This window comes from Chaetura pelagica, unplaced genomic scaffold, assembly GCF_000747805.2.
Source record: "Chaetura pelagica isolate M959 unplaced genomic scaffold, ChaPel_1.0 scaffold121, whole genome shotgun sequence".
NCBI lineage: Eukaryota > Metazoa > Chordata > Aves > Apodiformes > Apodidae > Chaetura > Chaetura pelagica.
Window position 1 is genome coordinate 223,312 of NW_009954546.1, and position 16,842 is coordinate 240,153.

The window sequence follows — 16,842 nt, forward strand, 5'->3', positions numbered from 1 at the left end:
TAATAATAATAATAATAATAATAATAATAATAATAATAATAATAATAATAATAATAATAATAATAATAATAATAATAATAATATATATTGGTTTTGGGTCAGAAAAAACATTTGTGGTGCCCTGCACTGCACTTCACCTGGGTGGTGGGATCCTTCTGTGATGTGTGCCCACACTACAAGCAGCCCCGAGGTCCCTGTACTGCTGATGGAGGAAGAGTTTGAGGGATGGAGCAGTTAATCCTAGGGTGAAGGTCAGCCTTTGATGGGGTGGATTTTTCCCTGACCTAGCTGTACTGATATTTTAGAACACAGACAATTAGCTCATGGGGAAATGCCTGCACTGCAGATACTTAGACAGGGTTGTCTTAAAACAACTGTGAAAACAAGAAGTTATGTGCTCATGTTTTCACAATATAAAACAAACTCCTGCTATATTTTGGAGCTGCTTGGAACTAAACTTCCTTTGCTGCAGGAAGCAAAGAGGCCTTATTTTAATGCCTCATGTTCTTAATTTCCTATGCTTATAGCTGCTGCCAATTGGACTAGAAGGCAGATGTGGTTTGAGGGATTCTCCAGTCCTTGTGATAAGCCTGTTGACCAAGGAAATCAGCGGGGTCCTGGGTGCCCTTTCTTTTGGGCAGAGGTGGCTGGCAGATTGCTTCCTGGCTGTCCCTGCACAGCTCAGTTGGGAATTAACTTCCAGTATTGGCAGCACCAATTGTTCACAACTCAGCTGCCAGGCTTCTGAAATCATGAAACTGGGTTAAAATGAAGATTAAAAATAAGAATCTGTGAATTTATTTTTTTTTTTTTTTTTTTCCATTGACTTCTGAGCTAAGGGAAAGATTTTACTTGTGTTGTCAAATATGTTTCTTCAGACCCAGTTCTTTTAAATACATGTGAGATTTCTACCCAGCTATAAGAGTAGTTTCTAGAGGACTACAAGCATCATGGTCCTTGCATTGAATTTGCAAAAGTTTGGAAAACAGGGAGTTATGATGATTGAGATACATTGGCTTAAAAAATACCATCTTCCCCGTCACAGAGAAGAAGCAACATAGAGTGACTTACAGAAGTCATAAACTGTCAGATACCTTGTTTGCATGGCCAATAAATGAGAGGGAGGACCCAGTGCCCAATATATTTAACAAATACTGTTGATGTGAAATTGAGATTTAGAGGGTTTACTTCTTTCAGCCTTGCAGGTTTTCATGCAAGTTTTCCACATTCTCCAGCTTTTTGCACTCATGTCCACCTTGCACCGACACGTGTAGATGTTGTTTGTGAGCATGGATGGTTACTGGCCTTCTAGCTTGGTTGGGGAGTCTGGTGGTGTTTTCATCCAAGAACTTGTTGAGTCTGTGGAAACTGAAAGTTCTTTCCATTAGCAAGATGATGCCTTGGCTTCTTGGTGTCTTTTTATTGGTTTTGATGAGTATGTTCTGGTCACATGTCTGTGTTAAGAAAAAGGAGATGAGAACTCATGCTGATAGACTTAAATCTAATGAATGATACCAAATATCAACTGCCTCGTTTTCTTGCTAGAGGGCTGCAGTTTAGCTGGCAGAATCGAGAGGAATTGGCAAATTGGACCGGCACCTTTAATTTCACGGATGACGGAGCAGTGAAGAGTGGCAGTGACAGAGGCACCAGGTACCAACACTTGAGGGGGTGACTACAGAGATCTCTCTTTGTATGCACCACCAATGTGAGCACAGGGTGTATGGAGAAAGAGATTTACAGTTTGTTTTGGCTGCTTGGTAGGGCTCCCCGTGGCACAGAAGATGCCAGGGATGCCCAAGTGCTGGGCTGTTTTCTCCCTTCAAGGCCGTGGGGCCATTTTTTTAATATGCCATAAGTGTCCCTGCAGTAAGTAGGAGGGTGAGCTCTGTGTCCTGGCCTCTCCTGTTTCCTTTCCCCCACCAATCCTATGTGCCAATAGTGAGTATGGGAGTGTGGGACTCGGGTGGGCAATGTCCCAACATGACAGTATCGATGCACACAAATGCACAAAGAGAGAATCTGGCCCAAGATTTCAAGATTTCTTTATAATACAACGTGTATTCTAAGAAAACACAGTTGAAATCTTTCCAGGGCCTCGTAGGGGTAAATTGCTCTGTCAAGATAAGACTGGAGTATCTCCTTTATCTATCTATCTATCTATCTATCTATCTATCTATCTATCTATCTATCTATCTATCTATCTATCTAACACCATTTTGAAAATAAAAGAAGCACTGCTTTGCTGCTGCACTTTTTGTTCTTACTAATTTGTAGTAAAATCCCTTTGACTGACATGTATCTGAAGGGTCCTGAAGAGCCATGTGCGTAGTCAAGAAACTGGCTGCAGTTGTGCCTGAAGAGCTCCATGGTTTTGGCAGGCCATCTGCATAAATCTGGGAACCTCAGGTGCAGGGGATAAACACCCCCAGTCACGTGTAGTATCATGTTCAATAAATAACAAGGAAATCGCAGAAAGACTGTAAGTTAGAGAAAATATAAAATAAATATAAGAAGCTTACATATAATACCTATGTATAAATAAAACTCTCTCTGGATCAGTTATACACTTTGCTTAAGACATTGTTGAAGTATATCTTGGTAACCAGACACCTCTACAGCTGTGGAGGTGACAGCATTTCAGGGGCAAGCGGAAGTACAGGGTCTGACCTGCCAAAAATCACCCAGTGTCACTGAACTACAAGGCAGCAATTCCTGTTCTGCTCTTCCCTGTAATGTGATCCTGGAGGAGTTCGACCAGCCACTCCTCTGGTTTAACTAGCTATGGTCCCTGTTAGAAAGAACCAGCTGAAGCTGCAGGGTTTCACTTAGAGTAAGGGGAAAATTGTTCATTCTATGTATGTGTGTGTCAGTGTATCTGTCTGTCCTTCTACCTACCTCTGCATTTTCCCCCTTGTTTGTGCATGCATATGCAGTCTGTATATGCAAAGCCTTCAGAGCAAGCATTTGGCATGTAAAAGAATTGAATGTGGCACAAAGACATCTTCTTGGAGACATGAGAGAATTAATGAATATAGATTTCCCCCTCTAGGCACCCTTGACAGAGACAATTGAACCATCAGTTGCAGGACAGGGAGTCAAAACCCTAGACTGCAGAATTAATAGCAGTTGTGAGGCACTGAGTGACAGTGCTGTTCTCAGTCTCCTGAGCCCCTTCAAAGACCAAGAAGTTCAGGGTGCAAGTGTTTTTTTATATGAACAGGTTCAAACGTCCCAAGTTAGGTATAAATTTCAAGGGTTATAATATGGATAAAAGATGCAAATTTCAAAGTCTATGTCATATTAGTGACTGTGGAGCCTAAAGATGGGAGTTTTGGTAAGAGATAAGTCTGGCTGCCACACATAGTGCACATAAGGGTGTTAGAGATATTATTTATCCATTGGCCTACAGTCTAGAAGCAGAATACAGCAAAATAAAAAAGAACTGAATGAATGTGGAGGTGAAACTGGAGGTGAGACTGTGGTGAATAACTGCAGAGATATATCATAAGTTGTTTACTGTTTACCTTTGATCACCTTTCTTACTTTGTTACCACTAGGGATCTCCTCAGAGTCTTAATCTGACACCCAACCTCAGGCTGTTGATATCCATTGAAAACAAGCCTTCCTGTAATGAATAATTATTTCCACCAAATGGAAAACTTGCAGACTACATTTGAACTGATTTTACTTGTATATATTTGTAGGTCTCCAGAGAGATGTCTAAAGTGCACAAAACAAATTGTATGTCAGCATACACACAGCAAATACGTTTCATTGCATGGCTCTGCAGTTTATTGTGTTATCACCTCCTTCTGAAAGGAGGTGTTTAAAGATATTGATTGAAATAGAGATTAATATGCTTTTCATTAAATTTACATCATTTCTGTATCTATGTGTAAATAGATACATGTTTATTCCTACATATGTGAACAGGAACAAAGGATGTCATGTTATCTGATTTCAGCAGAAACTGACTCAGATGTTAACTAATGTACCAAGTTAAAGTGTGACTTGGAATTGGAATGTTTTCTACAGTCCAGGGGAGTTAATTACAGTTTCAGAAAATGAGCCATACCCTGATGGCAGGCAGCTCCACTGTCCTGGGGTAAACAAGCTAACCATGGCTTTTCATCCCAGTGCATAAGACACTTCTTAGGATTGCACAGAACCAGTCAATGGAGAGAAAAGCTAGTGTCAGGAGCTTGACTCAGTATGTGGTACAGCTGAGAGTGTAGATCATGTTTTTGGCATCTAATATGGCTCTGCATAGATGCCTGACAGAGATCTCTATTTCTGGGACTTTCTGGGTACCACAAGCTTTATTTCAATGCATGTTGCATTGCTGCAGGTCTTCTAGATAGAAAAGAAGTTGTGAATGCTTGCAATGTGTGTTGTTTCAACTGAACTTGAAACAACTGCCCTAAGCCATGGGGATGTGTACTTTCAGCTAAGGAGGACTGCAGACTCTTTGAAACCCTTTCTCAGATGCAGTGCTTACCAGTTGTCAAATACTGGCTTATTTTTCGTTCTTACGTATCAGCCCTTGCTCAGGTTTCTAGCTTTTGCTAGTGCCAAGTATTATAAATCTTACAACATCCTTGTGAGGAATCAGGTAAAATCAGGTTCTGTCTGATGCTGGTTATGAGGAATAATATATGAAACTACTTCCTAGAGCTCTGATTCGTCTGTTCTCCTTTTATTATGTTTTGCAACTTACTTGGACTGTGAGTCTTCATGCTGAAAGCATTTTTCATTGCCAGGAAGCTGCCTTAATGATGTGATTATCTACCTGCCCTATTGGTTGGTTTATGGTGTTCTGTGCCACCTCCAGTCCATCTAAGCTGAGGATAAGGTTCAATGGGGTATGTAGGTGGTGAGACCACAGAAGCCTTTGATGGGTGAGAGGAGACATGAGCTCTATCCTTTTAGGCCTGTTAGTTTGAACACTGAGTTTTTCAGTGTGCCAAATCTAGAGCTTTGTTCTCAGTGGCTACAAAATAGAAAGTATAATCACTTGGATTTATCTAATACACATTTTACAAGAATGAATGTAAGCTCTTGAGTCATCAGACCTTATAGGCCAGGACAGTAGCTGAGGATGTTCCTTAAGTCATAATGCTGAACTCCTCATACAAATATACTAAAATCTTACGGACGGCAAGAAAAAAAAACAACAAACCAAACAATAAACCCATTCCTTGCTACTATAAAGTAAAATGTGTTTTTTGAGATGTTATTGAAGTATGTGTTATCATGTGCTTTGTTATGCCTTCCAGATGGTCATATCAGCAGCTTATTTCAATCAGAATGATGGGAATGGGCTTGATTAAAAGAGCCAGACAGCAGTTTATTAAAAATTGTCAGAGTTCTGAAATGACGTTGGTAAGACAGAACTCCCTGCAGCATGCCCCACTGCTGCTTGTCAGGAGCCAGTATTCCTTTGATACAGTGACTGTGAAAGAAAAGAAACACCACAGTGTCCCTAAAACTAGAATTCAGTAGAATCCAGTGAATCATTCCAGGGCTGACACACTGGGGAGACCTCTAAAAGAAGATGCATGGCAGTCGGTGTCAGAGAAGACCCAAGAAGCACAAGGGGTTGTGGTATTGCAAGGTGGGCTTATCCCAGGTGGGTGAACAAGCTGCAGGAGGCAGCCTGGGCTTTGCTGTGTCATTTAGGGCTGGTTTTGCTTTCACTCCTGCTGTGACACCCGGAGCTGTAGCAATAGAGTATAGGGTGGTAAATTAGAAGGAAATTTTGGAGAGACTTGCCTTCCAGATAAATGAACAGATGAGAATGCAGCAGGGTTACATTGGCAGGAGTGGATGTTTGGTCAGTTTGCACTGACCAATTATCTTACCACTTCACCACTGCTGAAGTGGTGTTGGACAGCAGGGCCAAGCAATCCCAGATGGTCTGCGTGTTGAGATGTGAAGGCAGGAGATGAAAATCAGAATGGCAGTGAGCAACCAGTGCCAGTTTGCCAGGTGCTTTCATAGTTGTGATGGAAGACATATCCTCAGGGTATCACAGCTATCATCTCATCTGTGAAGATGTGTAAACTGTCTGTGAAGTCACAGGACCAGACCAAATAGGAATCTAGAAAAGCAGAACCTCTGAGATAAGACAGATGCACCCACTTTTCTAAGGTCATTTGGGAGGTACATAGAGCTATCAATGAGTTGCTTTTGAAGGACAGAAATATAAAAGCTACTCCTCTTCTGTGAAAGGTCAAACATGCCAATTTAGGGCTCGTTTGTGGAAGCACTTTTGATTTTTTTTTAAGTAAAAATCTTTGATTTGGATGTTGGGCAGGTATCTTGGGTAACTGCCTGTGTGTTGATGGATGGGCGTGTCTGATGCTTTCTATTATCAAGACCCTGAAAAACTTGTGACACTGTAAGAAGACAAATTAACCAAACATTTCCAAATATCCTGGGTGGATGATCAGGAGGTTCATGAGTTAATAGCTTTTAACCTTAGCTACACAAATCTGGGAAGCATGAGCCCCTCCCATACAAGAATTCCAGCTCCTTATTTTATTTATTACTCTGGGTAATTGCCTTGAACTAATGATGTAATTTCTATCTTTAACTTCCAGACTTTGTATATATTTTTTCCTTGCTATGCTGCATTGAAAAGCTTCCTGGAAGTAGGAATTGCTTCCTGGTGCAGTGTCTCCCTCCTCAGTTGCCATATGGGTAGATCATACACCCCTCATACTTTTTAGAACCTTCTGCAGGTCCTTTTGTAACTCTAGGCAGCATCTCACACCCTTACAGATGAAATATCAGAACTCAGTGCAGTAATTCAGAAGAGCTATTGCCACATAATGTATACAAAGATGTATGGCTATCTTCTCTTGCTTACATTTTCACCTTTTTACATGACACAGTTTGCAGTGACACATTTTGTTCCTAGCTACAAGCCACAAACTGAAAGCTCATGATCAGTTAGACATCTGCTACATCTAGTAGCATTAGAGATGAAGATGGTAAAAGATTTAAACCAGTTAATGCCAGTGACATTGGCATCAGCAGGTGGTAGCCAGGAGGAATGTGAGCCATCTTTTTTTCATATTTGTTGTCCCCAAGGAGGATGTAGTGAAATAGTTTAATCAAACTGTGTAAGAGAAGGCTGCTGCTTCTCCAGCATCTTTTCTCTCTATTCAGTCTTAGGAGCACCATCCTGTTGTGGACAAGTTAACTCAAGCTCTCAAGTAGCAGGAACAACACATGCAGCAATGTGATTTTTTTTTTGTGTCACGGGCCTAGTGAAGTGTGTAGTAATTGAAGGACTTCAAACATTTCTGCTCCACTGGCCAGTTCACAGACTAGGGGGATCTCATTTAACACGGGTGCGTCCACAAGTGCTTTCTTCTGCAAGGTGTAGTGCAAAAGGTCATGATTTCCATCAACGTCAGAGGCTGCTCTTGTTCTTGGTGGTGATTGTGTAGTCTAGGCAGTGTCTATGACAGCAGAGCCCATGGTCTCCATTCCTGCCTCCCGCAGACTTACCTGCCAAAGCCTCCACATCAGCTCCTTTATCTGCCAAAGGGGGGATCATGCCTTCCAAACCAGGTCAAAGTAACTTTAGGAGAACATGCCATGAGAAGTGGCAGGACACAGTCCTTGAGGGAAAAAAAAATAAATTAAAAAATCACTGAATTGATGTCAGCCCCTTAACCCTTTTGACCAAATCTCATAGTGTTTGATGTGGTCACATATAAATATTAACAGAAGTAAAGGCCAGTGGGATTTGGTCGCTTATTCACAGTGAGCTCTCTGATGAAGTCAACACCTAGTTTGCTCTGCTCTGGATGAGTTTTCCAGCTATGATGCACTCCACCTCAGCAGTATTTTTGCTGCAAGGGTCTGAAGATCCCATGAAGGCCTTGCCAGATGAATGTGAGTCCCTGTGTGCTTTGAGGAGTGTGCCAGGAACAATTAGTTCACTTGCAAGGCTCCTGTGTAGGAAGGTGAATCTAGACCCGAGGCTGGCTATGGATCTGCCCATATGGATCAGTGCAGGCACTGTTAATTGGTCAGTTGTCTCAATAAGTAATTCGTCACTGGATTTCTTAGTCACTGGATGGTGTGTATTTTTTGAAAGATCTTTGTTTTTCCTGCAGGGTAGGTAGAATCCTCCCTGCAGTGCTCTACTCTCTTGCTGCGTTAGTGCCGCTGCCTCGCTGTGAACAGTGCAGAACTGGCACTGCAGGAACCAGCCAAAGGAGAAGCCTGCTTGTCCAGGAGAAAATGGTCTTGTTTAAAGGATGCCTGACAATTACACTCAATTGTATTTTAAACGCTTTGTTCAATATATGAGATAAATCAGTTCTTCAATCCAAATGTCACTTGAGGGCAGGATTGAAGTGCCAGGCTTTCTAATTCATGCAGCATGATCAAGAAAAGCTTACTTTTGATCAAGGCAGGAGCAGCCCAACTGCTGATGATCAAAGACCTTAGTAGTCTTAGTAGTGAGCTCAGTAAGCTGCTCAGCTGGAAGTGAGGCTGCAATGGGAGACATGAAGGTTAGAAAACAAGAAAGTCTCATTTAGTAAAAAATGGAAAATTACAAAGTCAATACAATCACATTTCTGGCCATTCAGTACTGAGAGCCATAAAAACAGAGTCCTCTCTAAGCAATTGGAGCTTGTGTGGTGTTCACATATGGGATTTGATCCAGGAAAAATGTTGTATATTTGTAAGTACATAGAACAGTGGGTCATGTGTAATGCCCAGTACCCTGGGGAGCCCAATCCCATGTGCTGGTTGTTGTGATTATGTTGTAGTTGTGTTCCCTACTGTAGAGAACCACGAGTTCTTGTGCTGGTTTTCCAGTAGAATTGTGACCTTTGAGAGATAAAAGTTATTTAGATTTCAGCAGGGCAAGCAGGGAGAGGACATTCTGGCATTTATGGATATAAAACACATTTTCGTAGCAAAAGGAGTAGTCAGGTTTGTCACTTGTCAGTAATCAAGAGCATAAACCAATACAAGCTGCACTACACCCTTGCTTCTTAGCTGGGTATCAGGCTGAGGAAGATTATGGGGAGGACAGTTTCCATTTGTACTAATTAAGCTTTCTAACAGGCAGATGTATCTTTGTTCAAGGGAACTACATGAATTGCAGTGGGAGTCAGTAGGCAGAAGCAGCGCTCGGAGACCAGGGAGTGGGTGAGCCTGATACTTCCTCAGGGAGAGCATGGTGGGCAGGTCTCCAAACACACTTGGCAGGACCAGGCCCTGCAGAGAGGAAGAGCTGGGTTTAAAGTACATCTGCAGGGGATGAAGGAACCCGTGTTTCTTGTTCTAAAGCCTGGTGTTGTGCAAAAGCTGTATTCTGGGAAAGTACAGCATGAAACGCTTCTGCGGGAAGACGCTGGCTGGTGCTCCAGGGAGCTGCCTCTGCTAATTTGCCTTAGTGTATGTAGGGAGGATTGTTGTGAAGCAAATAAATAGCATGAACGCTCCCAGGAGAAAGAGGGAACCTTTTAAATATTTTTTTCAGTCTATTGACCAGATGCTGTCTTGCAAACTCCTCACTGCTGTTGTAGCATCTTCAGTGCTTGCAACCTGAGTGCTGTGGCATCAGTAGCATTAACACTAAGGAGGCTTAGTGTCTGGTTGTCTGCTTCAGATGCAGCTCAGGGCTTATGAATGACAGCCCAGGTAATGACTATTCATTGGCTCAGGCACACTGAGATAATTTCAGTAGAGCTCACCTTGTGGCCAGTGGCATCTTGTCCCCACTTGGTGCAGAAGTGACACCTGGCATGTGTCCCATGGGCAATGTGTCATCCAGCCTGTTTCATGGGTTCCTCCCTCTGCACTTCTACAAACTGCCAAAGGGTGAATTTGACACTCACAGTCACTTTGCTGGAAAAGTTGGGGCTATTGTGAGAGTTAGAGGCTTGCAGGGCACAGCCCATCATTTTCAAGGCTGTAGGGTAATGGAATAACTCCTACAAGTCCAATGCTGCCTCATGGATTTTCTTTCAGATACAGAAGTGGTTTATTTTTTATCTAATCCTTTCCTCCTTCCCCTTCTGCCTCTTTGGTAACACATCCTTTTTAATTTCTATTTTTGGTTGGTGGATTGGGTAAGCAGGCAGTGATCAAAGGGAATGGCTGCGACTCAGGAAATTTCATCTCTGTTTCATAAAATGACATCTTTGTCTCCAGTGCCAGAGGCTGAAGCCAGCTTTCCCCTGCTGCAGCATTCCCACGTGACAGCATGTGCTGCTTGACATCTGAGCTGCAGTTCTCTAACTTAGCAGCAGAGCCAGAAGCATGCAGGAAGGATAAAAATACATGTTAATCTAGGTTTTGGGGTGGTTTTTTTGCTATTCAGTTCTGACCTGAGGCACATACAAGGCACTGAAATCCAGTGCTGGATGAAAGGCGAGGCTGACATGGCTGATGAAATGTCTGGTAGCCACTGCTATCTCCTGTACACCCAGAGAGGTGGTAGTGGTGTGTGATGTGCTGAGTGTTGCGTGGGGGTGTGTACCTGCCTCTGGTGTTGTGGAGAACATGCATGTTCAGAGCCCCCCATCTTCCCTGGCTCAAAGAGCCAAAGAATGAATGCTGCAAAATACAGTAAGAGAAGTTCAGCTGGGGAAATTCCTCTGGGGTACATCCACACAGGGCTTTGGCCTGGTGCAACCAGTTGAGCTCTTAATCCAATTTCATTTGGATCAACTTGCAAAGTACACAAGTCGCTCAGCTCCAGCTCAACAAGCCAAGCACAGGGGAGATGTGCCAGTTCAATGGATTTCAGCTACCCCTTAGTAAAGGCTGAATGATGGAGTTGGAAGGACATCCAAGCCTTTTAGTTCAGGTGAAGGTTCAGAGAAGATGAAGGTTCACGTTACATGAACTTCATCTCCCTTCTGCAGACTGGGGAAGTGTTTTCCCAGGTGTGTCACTGATTATGAAGTACTTTAAATACATAATTTCCTCTACAAAACCCATAAAAATATATTTTTTTGCCTTGAGGACTATGCCAACACATTCCCAAATACTCATATTTTCAAAAGATTGCTGAGCTATCGTTTTTTTCCTGACAGTAAAGAGTTTACTTCTTTATTAGGAATTTGTGATGTCCTCCTTCCATCTTGTAGGCATGACTCTCTTCCTTTTAGTCTCAAGGTTTATACCTCTCACTGGATCACAGAAATTATTTGGTTTGGATTTTGCAAACCTGAGTTGGTGAAAATCTGAGGGAGAGGTGAAGGACACACATCCTAAAGCATCATTTGACAGGTCAGAAATGTTCCCAGTTGGCAGCAGATAACTTTGGGAAGCTCTTGGCCTTTTTCCAGTTGCATGCAATAGTCACTTTCTAATTTTTATAGGTTTCTTTCTTCTCTGCTTTATCAGATTGATTTCTGCATGTACTTACAAGGCAAAAATCAGAAACTGTTGGGTTTTTTTAGATTATTCTGGAAGTCCTGTTGGAGATACCTGAACATGTTGTTTTCTGGACACACCCTCCTTTCCTAGAGTTCCCCTGGGAGGTGTGAATGCTTAGTGCTTCTCCAGAACAGATAAATTTTGGATCCCTCAGGATTTTGATGTTACTATAAACATGAGCTACTAAGGAAAAAAACAAGGACAGAGCCCTGGGCCAGGCTGCCCAGAGAGGCTGTGGAGTCTCCTTGGCTGGAGACATTCAAACCCCCCCGGACACATTCCTGTGTGATGTGGTCTGGGTGCCCCTGCTCTGGCAGGGGGGTTGGACTTGATGGTCTTTCCAGGTCCCTTCCAACCCCTAAGGTTCTGTCATTCTGTGATTCTGTGAAGGCTTTCCTACTTAAGGATTCCATTCAGACCTGAACAGACATTCAGGTCAAATGTGAATTTTGATGTTATTTTAAAATGACATAAGCCCAAAATACTACATTTCTTTAAATAAAGGTCTTCCAGGAATCTTGTATTTTTCTTTCATATTGAAACTGCAAAAGATAGTTTAGAGTTAGAGCCTGATTAATTCTGAGACTTTGAAAGATGGATCAAAATAACTTGCTCTAGCCTTGGTCATAATACCTGTTCCTTCAGGTCATCTCCTTGTACTTCATCATGCTCATAACTGCTGTATGGATATGCACAGTTCTTAGGTTTTAGTGCAGAATTCTAATGACAAGTGGTGAAACTGGTACAGAGGTTGGTTTAAACCCTAAATCTGGGGGTTTTTTGGGGTTTGTTTTTGTTTTTAGTACAATCTTACTGAATTCACTGGCCAGCCTGGGTTTTCTCTGGCCCCTAAACAGGAGTCACTACCATTCACTCCTGTCTGAAGGTTAAGGTGGGGGAATTTAACCAAAACCGTAAATATTTATTTTTACATTTTAATTAAGAATATCACTGCCTTTTGTGCTGTCTCAGAGCATTCAAGTCCTTTTGTTCTCAAAACCATCTCAAATTTATTAGGAAGAAAGTCCCAGCTTCCCTTCCCCTCTGAATATACCCAAAGAGTAGGTCCCAACGGGAAGCTTGGTTGCGTAGAGGTGCACAAAGGTCTCCAAAGACAAGATGCAACCACCAACACTTTTGCTTTCCACAAAACAAGCAAAATTTAAGAAACTTACTTAAGCTTTCAGCACATTTAGACACCCAAAGGGTGGGAAAAACTTTTCCCCTGACTTCCAGTGGCAGCTGCCATGTGCTGATAGATGTGGCTGGTCCACATTGGTACTTAAAAGATAGAGGAACTCATGTCGAGATGGAGAAATTGGACATCGGTTCTACAATCAATTAAGCATGTTTCTGTTGATGCACAAGACAAGTATTCCAGCCTAAGGCTCATTTATAATATTTTTTTCTTTTCCTCCTTCAGGTATTTTGAGTTTTATGAAGGGCCTTTGGAATACAACTCTACCAAATGCCTGGAATTGCGGCAGGACATCATTGAAGTGAAGGTTTTGTCTATGTAAGTATGAATGAATGTCTGGTAAAAGGTTACTTTTCAGAGAAGGTGAAAATGGTAACTTAAAGTAAAACTGTCACAGATTCAAGGCTAAAGATGTCCTATCAACAGGGATCTCACCAGTCATTCCTGAGGCTCTCTTACGTGTGCAAGTATTCACATTTCAGTTTCATCTGAGGTCTATTTGAAAAATCTGGAGGCATTTCACATACACTGAGGCCTTTTGCTCAGGCTCACTATCACTGTTCAGAATGAAACACACTGTAGTATTATTGGTAATACAGTAATACTTGACAGGACCTTGACAGGCTTGAGAAGTGGGCTTGTGCAAACTGCATCAAGTTCAACAAGGCCAAGTGCAAGGTTTTGCACCTGGGCTGGGGCAATCCTGAGCACAAACACAGGCTGGGAGTAGAATGGATTGATGACAGCCCTGAGGAGAAGGACTTGGGGCTGTTGGGTGATGTGAACCTCACCATGATCTGGCAACATGTGCTGGACCCCAGAAACCAACCGTGTCCTGGGCTGCATCAAAAGAAGTGTGGCCATCAGGTCAGGGGAGGTGATTCTTCCCCTCTACTCTGCTCTTGTGAGTCCCCACCTGGAATACAGTGTCCAGCTCTGGTGCCCCCAACATAAAAAGAAGAAAGCTCCTCAAATGAGTCCAGAGGAGGGAGACGAAAATGGTCAGAGGGCTGGAGCAGCTCCCCTTTGAAGACAGGCTGAGAGAGTTGGGGCTGTTCAGCCTCGAGGAGAGGAGGCTCTGAGGTGACTTTATAGCAGCCCCCCCACTACCTGAAGGGGCCCTACAAGAAAGCTGGGCATGTAGCAAGAGGACAAGGAGCAATGCTTTAAAACTGGAAGAGGGGAGGTTTAGATTAGACATTAGGAAGAAATTCTTTACTATGAGGGCAGTGAGACCCTGGCCCAGGTTGCCCAGAGAAGCTGTGGCTGCCCCATCCCTGGCAGTGTTGAAGGGCAGGTTGGATGGGGCTTGGAGCAACCTGGTCTGGAGGGAGGTGTCCCTGCCCATGCAGGGAGCTTGGATCTAGATGGTCTTTAATGTGCCTTCCAACTCTAACCTTTATATGGTTCTATGATTATTTGTAGTATTATATTCCAGGTGCTCCACTGAGGCTAACTGAAGAGTAAGAGCAGCCAGACTGACTTGTAGCAAGTGCTCTTCTAGCCTGAAGTTCTATCATTGACTGGTACCAAATATTGGCATGGGGACTTGCTGAGTGGTAGGTGATGACTAGACTACATTAACCAGAGTGGACAATACCTCTCTCTGATAATTTGATTCCATCTTTTCTGAGCCCATTTGTACTTTTGATCTCCACAATCTCCTGCAGCAGTGAGTTTCACAAGTTAATAACATCACTAAAAAGTAGCAAAATGCAATTCTGAAAAATAATAAAATCTCTGTATTTTGTCTTTCATGGTCCTATATGTAATCAGAAAACTAATGAGTTGAATGGGATGTATCCATGAAGCCATAGAGATGGATTCAGGCAAAAAAAAAGTGAGGTTGCCAATGGAGCTCATTGGACAGAGTATTTATAAAAAATATAATTATAAAAATACAGAGTATTTAAAAAAAGATATTTTGGTTTTTCAGAGCAATGCAGTGAATTGAGATGCACAGATGATGCCTAATCCCTCACTATTCCTAAAAGCAGTGGGTTAGCATCTTGCTGACAGTCCACAGGGCTTATTAAGGTCTGTAAAGTGCACTGAGAATCTCAATTGCAAGTGGAGCTGTACGAGTGCATAGCAATAAGCAACCAAGGCTACAGCAAATACAATTTGTTGCTCCAGCTCTGCATGGGCTTTGAGCATGTCTCTCTCACTGACTTTGTGCACAGGAAAATGTAGGCTATGTCCTTGTCTTCTGTATTGGTACTGGATGAAGGGTACACAAGTAACAGCTTTGCACTGCTTGCTGACTTGCAGTGCTTAAAAATAAAAAGAAGGGGTGAGAATGTGAGACTTCTGCCAGTGTTCTGCTGAGGAAGAGGAGGTCTGAACTGCTTATCAGATGGCGCAGAGAGTTGCACATTTCGTCTTACCCAATGGCACATGGAAGTTAGTGGATTACTGCCCAGCTGGATAGAGTTAGCCTCACTTTTGTGACAGATGCCATTTGACATTAAGCTCTTTCAGTGTGCTGGGTTCTTCTGATGTGGTTGCTCCTAACGTGCTACATTTCCTAAGTCAGCCCTTATGGCCATGGAAGATTTCCAAGTTAATGTGCTCTCGTGGGCTACAGAAAGTAAAATATGACCTAATTCCTTCCTGTAACTTTCGCACCCTGGGAAATCCTAAGTTCTACTCGTATTAAGTACATAAATATTTTAAAAGTCTTTGCTTTATTCAAGTATTCAAAGCCCTCAAGCCTGAAGAAAACACATTAAGACCTACCAATCTTGAAGAAACCTCAAAGTTCAAAATTTCTCAGCCAGACTATGGCACTACTCCCTAACTCTAGATGTTTGCAAGGCCTTCATTGTCTTTGCTGTCCAAATACTGAAGAATATGTGTGAACTCTTGAGGTAGAAGTGGTTGGAATGATGTAATAAAAAATGTGGCACCCTGTATCAGCCTAGTGAAAGCATAGTGTTCTGAAATAACTAAAAATATATTTATTAACAGAGAGGGAGGGAGAGATTAATTCTGCAAAGAGCTTTTTGTGTCCTCTTACCATCACAGATGCTTGTCCCTACAAGTGCTATTGCAGCTTACAAAATGGATTTACCAACAGTCCTGTTCTGTAGGATCTCATGAATTAAGAGAGCCTCATCAGAACATAGTGGTATTTGGCCAATTTATCTGAAGTATCCTCCTTTCCAGCACTCTTTCTGCTGATTCCTCCCACTAGGTGTGACTTCTGCCCCCAAAGCTGTAATTTCCAGACACTCAGCTTCCCAGCAGGGTTTGGTGCAGTAGATACTTTGGGCTTGATACTGCATTTTGGCATGCTGAAGACAAGGAGAATGCCTATCAGAAAACATAAATCAGCCCCAAACATCTGAAGAGCTCCATTAGTACCTGTGTATAAGTGATCTGAGCAGAAGATGAAACAAAAATGATGGATTTTGCACTGTTGACTGACTGGTTTGTCTTATCAAAAGCCTACTGCATGGTACCCTGGCTGCAGCTGCTTTAGGAAATGAAGTCCTGGTAATAAAGTGAATTTTATATTCATTCTTTTTATCTTTTAGGGTGAAACAAACAGAATTGTTTGACAGATGGAAGAGCCTACAGATGTGCAAATGGGAGATGAATGTCACAGAAGCCAATTTATTCAAGTAAGGATGATCCCCTGATGAGTCTGAGTAAGATTTACTTTAGTTTGAGTTTAGCTTCCTATGGAGAGATCAGACCTTTATATGGACAGCAAAAGTAAGTATGTTAACACTGTTGCTTTTGGAGTATCATTCTTTTGAATAAATATGGAGTTTTTTCTCTTTAAAAGTGTTAAGAGCAAGAGTGGAAGAGAGCTCTCTGGGCCCAGAGTCCATGGAGCACATTGAAGTATGGAGGCAAGCCCAGAGGTGGGAGCAAAGAGAAAAGACTATCTACAGACTATCAGGAGGACCATCACTCTCTCTCAGGTCACCAACTCCAGCTTATTAATCAAAGGACCTCTCTCCATCCTAGACAGTGCGTTCAGAAAAAGAGATGAATGACCCTGATCTCTGGCTATACCTGCCTGACTGATCTATCACTGCTTTGGAAACTCCAGCTGGCACCTGGATGTAAACTAACCTTTGTTAACTGGTTGCAGGAACAGTAATTATGCTAGGCATTAAAAAAAAACTAAGTTCAAAGTCTGCTTCATTTTTGTGTTGTCAGACAGAGACTTCAGTGTGTGACTGTGTAGGGAAACCGTATCAGTTTAA

General features: G+C 42.4%; 1 protein-coding gene across 1 annotated transcript in view; it reads left to right on the forward strand.

Annotated features, from left to right (window-relative positions):
- The window catches only part of ST8SIA5 (ST8 alpha-N-acetyl-neuraminide alpha-2,8-sialyltransferase 5), a 46,315-nt gene that overhangs the window by 14,108 nt on the left and 15,365 nt on the right, over window positions 1-16,842 (forward strand). Inside the window, exons 2-3 of the mRNA XM_010005021.1 lie at window positions 12,848-12,940; window positions 16,162-16,248. Coding sequence (XP_010003323.1) covers window positions 12,848-12,940; window positions 16,162-16,248 — 180 coding nt within the window. The remainder of the gene's footprint in view (window positions 1-12,847; window positions 12,941-16,161; window positions 16,249-16,842) is intronic.